This window comes from Bombus impatiens, unplaced genomic scaffold (assembly GCF_000188095.3).
Source record: "Bombus impatiens unplaced genomic scaffold, BIMP_2.2 scf_0504, whole genome shotgun sequence".
In the NCBI taxonomy this organism is placed as follows: domain Eukaryota; kingdom Metazoa; phylum Arthropoda; class Insecta; order Hymenoptera; family Apidae; genus Bombus; species Bombus impatiens.
The window spans coordinates 304,376-310,258 of record NT_176923.1 but is presented as its reverse complement, the minus strand read 5'-3'; the positions used below and the strand labels follow the sequence as shown (position 1 = coordinate 310,258).

The 5,883-nt window shown below is 43.6% G+C and overlaps 1 protein-coding gene across 1 annotated transcript in view; it reads right to left on the bottom strand.

The window, feature by feature from the left end:
- Positions 1 to 201: 201 nt before the first annotated feature.
- The window catches only part of LOC100740104, an 11,553-nt gene continuing 5,871 nt past the window's right edge, over positions 202 to 5,883 (bottom strand). The window contains exon 5 of the mRNA XM_024368994.2: positions 202 to 322. Within this exon, the coding sequence (XP_024224762.1) occupies positions 309 to 322 (14 nt within the window). The 3' untranslated portion in view covers positions 202 to 308. The remainder of the gene's footprint in view (positions 323 to 5,883) is intronic.

The following is a 5,883-nucleotide window of genomic DNA, read 5'->3' as shown; positions in this document are numbered from 1 at the left end:
GCGCAGTGCAGGTCCGACCAGCGGAACTCGCACCAGAGCCACGGGTCCGTCGATCGCCTCCTCTTCTTTCTCCAACGATTCGGCTATTCGACCCTCGTGATGGAAAATGCTCGTGATCGCTGCCACTGCTCGAAGACGTGGCAGTTTCTGGCAGAGTCGAAATACCTCGTCGTACGGACCAGCCGCGTGCAACACCACGCTCACGTTTCGTAACAGTTCCTTGTCGGCCCTCGTCGTGCCCAGTCCATCGTACAATAAATTACCCTCTAACGCCTTCACCCGAGAAATCGCGTTTGGGGCCTCCTGTCTCAGTCTCTCGAATCTGTAGCAAACGAATCGAACGAGGAACTCGTTGTTTGTTCAATTGGATCACGGCCAGACTTAACTCGCCAATTTAATTCAAAGACGTCGAGAATTATGGGCCACCTTCTCTTCGTCTCTGGCTCGTATATCGGCGAATTGTTTGCAACTCTAACGGTACTACCGCACAATGAAAGAAAAAAGTGAAAGCATCTACTTATTTCTTAGTCGATACTTTTATTAACACCTGTAATTAACCTGTTAAAGGGTAATTACCGGATTACGCATTGTTGCAAAGCCGAGGATAACGAATATCTCGAAACGAAAGATAACTTTGTAATTAAGCGTGGCGTTCGCGCCGATTAAAAATTCACCGAACGAATTAAGCGCGGAATCACGACGTCTCTATCGCTTTCTTTCGACAAAGCTTTTTCATCCCTTTTCTTGTCGATGTATCATCGTTCTTTCAAAGTGTATACCGCGCAACGTACGCAACCAGTAGCGTGTTGTCGGTGTTTGCTACAGCGGTAGTTAAGGACGTCGCAGACAGTCCTTCTCCACCCCCTCGACTACGAAGACTCCTATTATTGTTCGTTGCACTATAATCCGTCTGCTATTATGTCAGCGATTTATCATCGATATTTTCTTGTTACTAGAAGACAGCTAACCACGAACATAATCCTTTTGTGGTAGATAGATTCACGTTGGATCGCGCGGTTTCCAAGTTTCGTTTTATTTTTATCGTACAACTCACAATACCCACCGTTGATGCTACGTCAGCGTGCTCGTACGTTCTTTTCACAGGACTTCGGAGTATAACGATATTCTTTAATAGATGCTTTTGACGAAACTTATACCTTATTTCATCTCGGTTGAATTTTGTTCCGTCTATTATCATAACGAAAGCGTCAATTTTTCTCGCAAGAGAGACATTATACCAATTGTAAATACATCAGAGCGACATTTATCGCTCGGAGGTTACGTTTAAGGGGGTATTCTAGTCTAGAAATTTGAAAAAATCGAACAACTTTTTTTTCATATTTCCAAAGTTTAGACATTCAAGAATATGCCCTTGGAAGGATTTTTCAAAATTTCAATTATTTTATGAGTTACAGCCGTTTTTGTGACGCGGCATCTGCTCCGGTCCGACCGGAACAAACGAACAGTAGACGGTACACGTTGTCCGAGTAAACTCGTCTCAAAACTTTAAACGCGTTTTTCTCGAAACTACCTTTTTTCGAGTCGGGGTGCACGATATCTCAAGTTCTAATGAACCGATTTATTTGAAATTTGGTGTGAATGTTCTTTATACATTCCTCTATCGTCTCAACCACGCTCAGATCAAAATTTTTAATTTTACTATTTTTAAAAAATACGGAATTGCCAAAAAAACATGCCAAAAAGGAAAATTTTTTCAAACGGCCGTCATTTTGTGAAAAGATATTGTTTTGACTTTTCCAAGGTTCATGCTATAACCGCATCTATACTAATTAAGAATCCGTTCGGTTTTATTGCTTCAGATGACCAGAAGGGTTGAAATCGTACACGCCAGGACATCCTTTTTTTTAGCACCACCCACTTTGTCAGCTCATAACTTTGTGAATTTTGAGTTCTTTTTCGGTGAATTTTTTACGTAATCTTAAAATATCAATAAACAAATGCTAAAAAGAAGGATAACAAAAACATTTTTGTTTCGTTTGTACAGAGCTCCAAAAACCGCCCGAAATTCATGCCTCTAGACTAGAATACCCCCTTAATTGTCGTAACGCGCACTCGCCAGTGGTAAATCGTGAAAAGCGGTAGGTCCATTTAACGCTGCGAGGACTTATTACGAAATCTGGATAGAAGATAAACAAGTTACTCGTTTCTTTTTTATTCCTTGGTCGAGTTAATTATTTGGGAAATAATTTGGAAGAAACTATCGATTTCTGACCGGGTACTGTGCACGAACTTCGTATATACGATATATATACGAAGAGATCATGCGATGTTCACGAGTCACGATTTATTTTGACAAACATTTTGTTCTATATTTTCACCCCTGTCTCCCTCTCTCCCTTACAACGTTGTAACGTTATAAGTACTTGAAATAGTTAAACGAGCTGACACGGTTGTAGCGAGCAGACGGGGAAGCTAATTTACAGTCGCCGTTCCGTCTAACGAAGCTTTGACTAGAATGGAAGGATCTAACGAATGGCTGATTAAAGTGAGATGCAATGTTTAACGTATACACGGTGTACAACATGCAACGTGCGAATGATATTGCGCGTAAGGAAAGATCGAAAGAACGAGAAAAAATGACGAATAAATGCTTCAACGTTTAATCCTTGTTGTCATTTGTATGCTTGATTAAAAGGCGAACTAGCTTTGTGAAAACAAATAGCTAATGAAACTAAGGTAATAAACGACCAAAAAACAGATATCGCAGAAGTAAATAATTGGAGATATTATTACGTCCTGGGTTCATTGCGTTCGCGCACATTGTTGTTGTAAGCTTTATTCGCGTTAACGCCCATTTCTTTTTGTATATGCACCGTTTCGAGCTGTACATTATTTACGGCTTTATTGCGCGAATAACGATCTTGATAATATCTGTTTTCCGAACGAGGGCTGAACCATTGTTCTTGGAAAGCAAAATAACGAGGAAAGCGGAATGGTTAAAGCAGCGCGGTAAAATACTTGTGCTTCGATCAACGCCGAGCATAGGCCGACCGTTTGCACGAATTAACCAAACGTGCGAGCTTTTGTTCCGTAATTATTTACAGTAGGAAATTTCAACGCAAGTCCGCAATATGTACCTACGATACCCAAGCTCTTGTAAAATACAGAAGTTCTTATAAATTTACGCGCGTTATTAATTCGAGCTAATTTTCAGCCGAATTAAAATACGATACTCGTCGTTGGCGAATCGTTTAACAAACACACTCGACGCACCATCGCGACTCTTCGATTCGAGTCACGATCGTATCTAGATGTCGGTTCTTTAAACACCGTCTCTCGACCTCGACTCGAGAAAGAAGATAGGAAAGAAAGCAGGCGTTCCTACCGTGGCGACAGAAAGATGTTCTTTATCCTGTCGTCTTTGTCGAAGCCGTGCCGGGATCGGACGATCGCGTAAACCTTTACATCGGGGAATGAACGGAGAATCTTTTCGAGCAACGCGCGTCCTACGTCACTAGTAACTCCCGTTAGGAGCAGCTCACGATTCGCGTACCAGTCGCGTAGAGCCATGCTCGATGACTGACTGACCAGTGGGAAAAGAAAGCAACCGATTTACCTAACCGGCTCTTGTCCCACCGGCATACCGCAGCAGGCTTCCTTTTACTATTTCATCGTTGCGTTCTAGCCTTCGACCCCGGAAGTCGATCGATTCCAGTCGTGTTTACGTTTGCGTTTCCTAAACTCGGAGTGATTCGTCTCGAGAGATCGTTGCTCGGACTCGAGCCGTTTCCTCCGAGAAACCGGTTCTGCTCTTTGAAAGTTCCACTCGTAACGTTCACGTTGTAGCGCTCAAAGAACCTCTTGCGTTTTTGCGGAGGTATTCGATGCGTTATCTTATCGCTTCGAAAGTTCGCAGGCAACGAAGTGAAAATGGTGAAATTCGCCAACAGCGAAAACAATAAATTTTCAGGGCGATTTTGTCGAGAACGAATTAAAGGAACTATTCAGAAACCGAAGAGTAAAGTTCTACTTCAACCAATTAACCTGTCGATTTGCCGTCTTAATGAGTATTTACGAGCTATCCACGAGCAGATACAGCGAATTTATTTATCGATGAAATTAATCGAGAACGCGGCGGCGGCGGCGGCGGCGCTGTCTTCCCTTTCAACTACTTTTTTAACGACGAAACTTTGTCATCGCTGGAGAACTTGTTTTCCGATAATTTCGAATACCTTTCGTATTTCATCTAGGAGCTCGATATCGACGATCGTGGACGGACTCGTTTCGTCGACCAATTTAATTCGATTCGAAGCTTAAGATGTTTGCGTTAAGAGGGTTTCCCTTTAACGCGGCGTGTCGCAAACCGTTATTACAGTCGGACCAACAACGTGGCCCGGACACTCCTTGATCGTGTATAGACGCTTCGCAAACGTTCGATACGTCTCCATGTAAACGAGACTGCCGGTACATAAGCCAAGATTGCCAACAACATCGAGTCTAGCGTCAAGTGGTTCTACCATCGTATCCGAGGAAAAGTTTGAAGGTAACGCGTTTATTCGTTTATAAACGCTGAAACGTGCGCGTAACAACGATTTCCTAAGGACAACGTTATCCTTCTAAACCGAGGCTGTTCGCGTTTTCATTTCATAGAGACGACAATCGCGACAGAAAGTACGATGGAACTCTGTCTGTTAAAACCCATTGAGAAACAAAATAGCTTGGATATCAGATTGTCCCGTACAATAGGATTTTATAGAATCTTCGTTGTACGAAGGACTTTCCGCTCGAAAGATACGGCTTGGTAGACGGAAACCGTAATCGATTGTATTTGTTTGTTTCGTTAAAAGACGAGTCCTTCTATTTTAACATAGCAAGCCAGAACGAAGAAGATTCGATGGAATTTCACCGTGAACCGTAGACGCTTCTACGTTGCGACTCGGGTTGCGACTCGGACCAGCCTCGATTTCGGTCTCCGGACCGTGACCACTAGCACATCTACAACGAGTGCAGAACTACCGGTTGCTGCCAGATTTAACGTCATCGACAACTTTTTCAATGAATACCAAAGGACACGCTGTACGATTTCTCGATTATGACCCGCGGAACAGTCTCGCGGAAATGAAACGATCGTTAATTTGCATTTGGACGACGAAATGGTAGACGCAATCGGAGTAAGTTGCCGGCCAGCATAATAATCGTCGTCACTATGCTGAATAATTACAAACAGAATTCGCGGCACCAGAAACACCGGTAGCTGGTAGGTTTTTTCACCTTTCCGGCCGGACGATGCGGCGCAACGGCGCGCAATTTCCCTGTAACGCGATACGACCGGCTACCCACTTTTTCCCTCTAGCTATATTCGCATGCATGAATATGTACAGGTTTGCCGCGGGCGAAGCCGTATGTTTCGTCGCGGGGTATCGTATCTATGGTCTACCTTCGGACGTGCCAGTTATGCTGTTTGCGAATATAAATTCCAGCCAATTCGAAAGGAACCGCGAGCTACGCGTACTTGCAAAGCCGCGCAGCCTGCGTCACCGTTTTCACATAGACACGTTCGTTATCAAGGCATGTCGATATCCGTTTCCCTATCGATGACAGTGTTTGCACGCATCACGAACGCGTTTCGTTCTGTCGCTCACCTTTCTGACATACCTACCGACGTTGATAAATTTTCGCTTTCTCCTATTTTTCTCCCTGTTCTTTGCGTCGCTTTCCTCCTAAAACATCGCTTTATCTTCTTCGCCATCTTGAAAGACTTTTGGAGAATTTATTTACGCGATAAAGCGATCAATCGGAAACATGGAGACGATAAAACTTTGCACGCGATGCTTATAACGGAACGTAAAGTCTCGGAGGCGGGATTCTACGTGTACGAATGTACGTAGCTGTTCCGTTTGCGTCGAACGGATGTGAATCGCC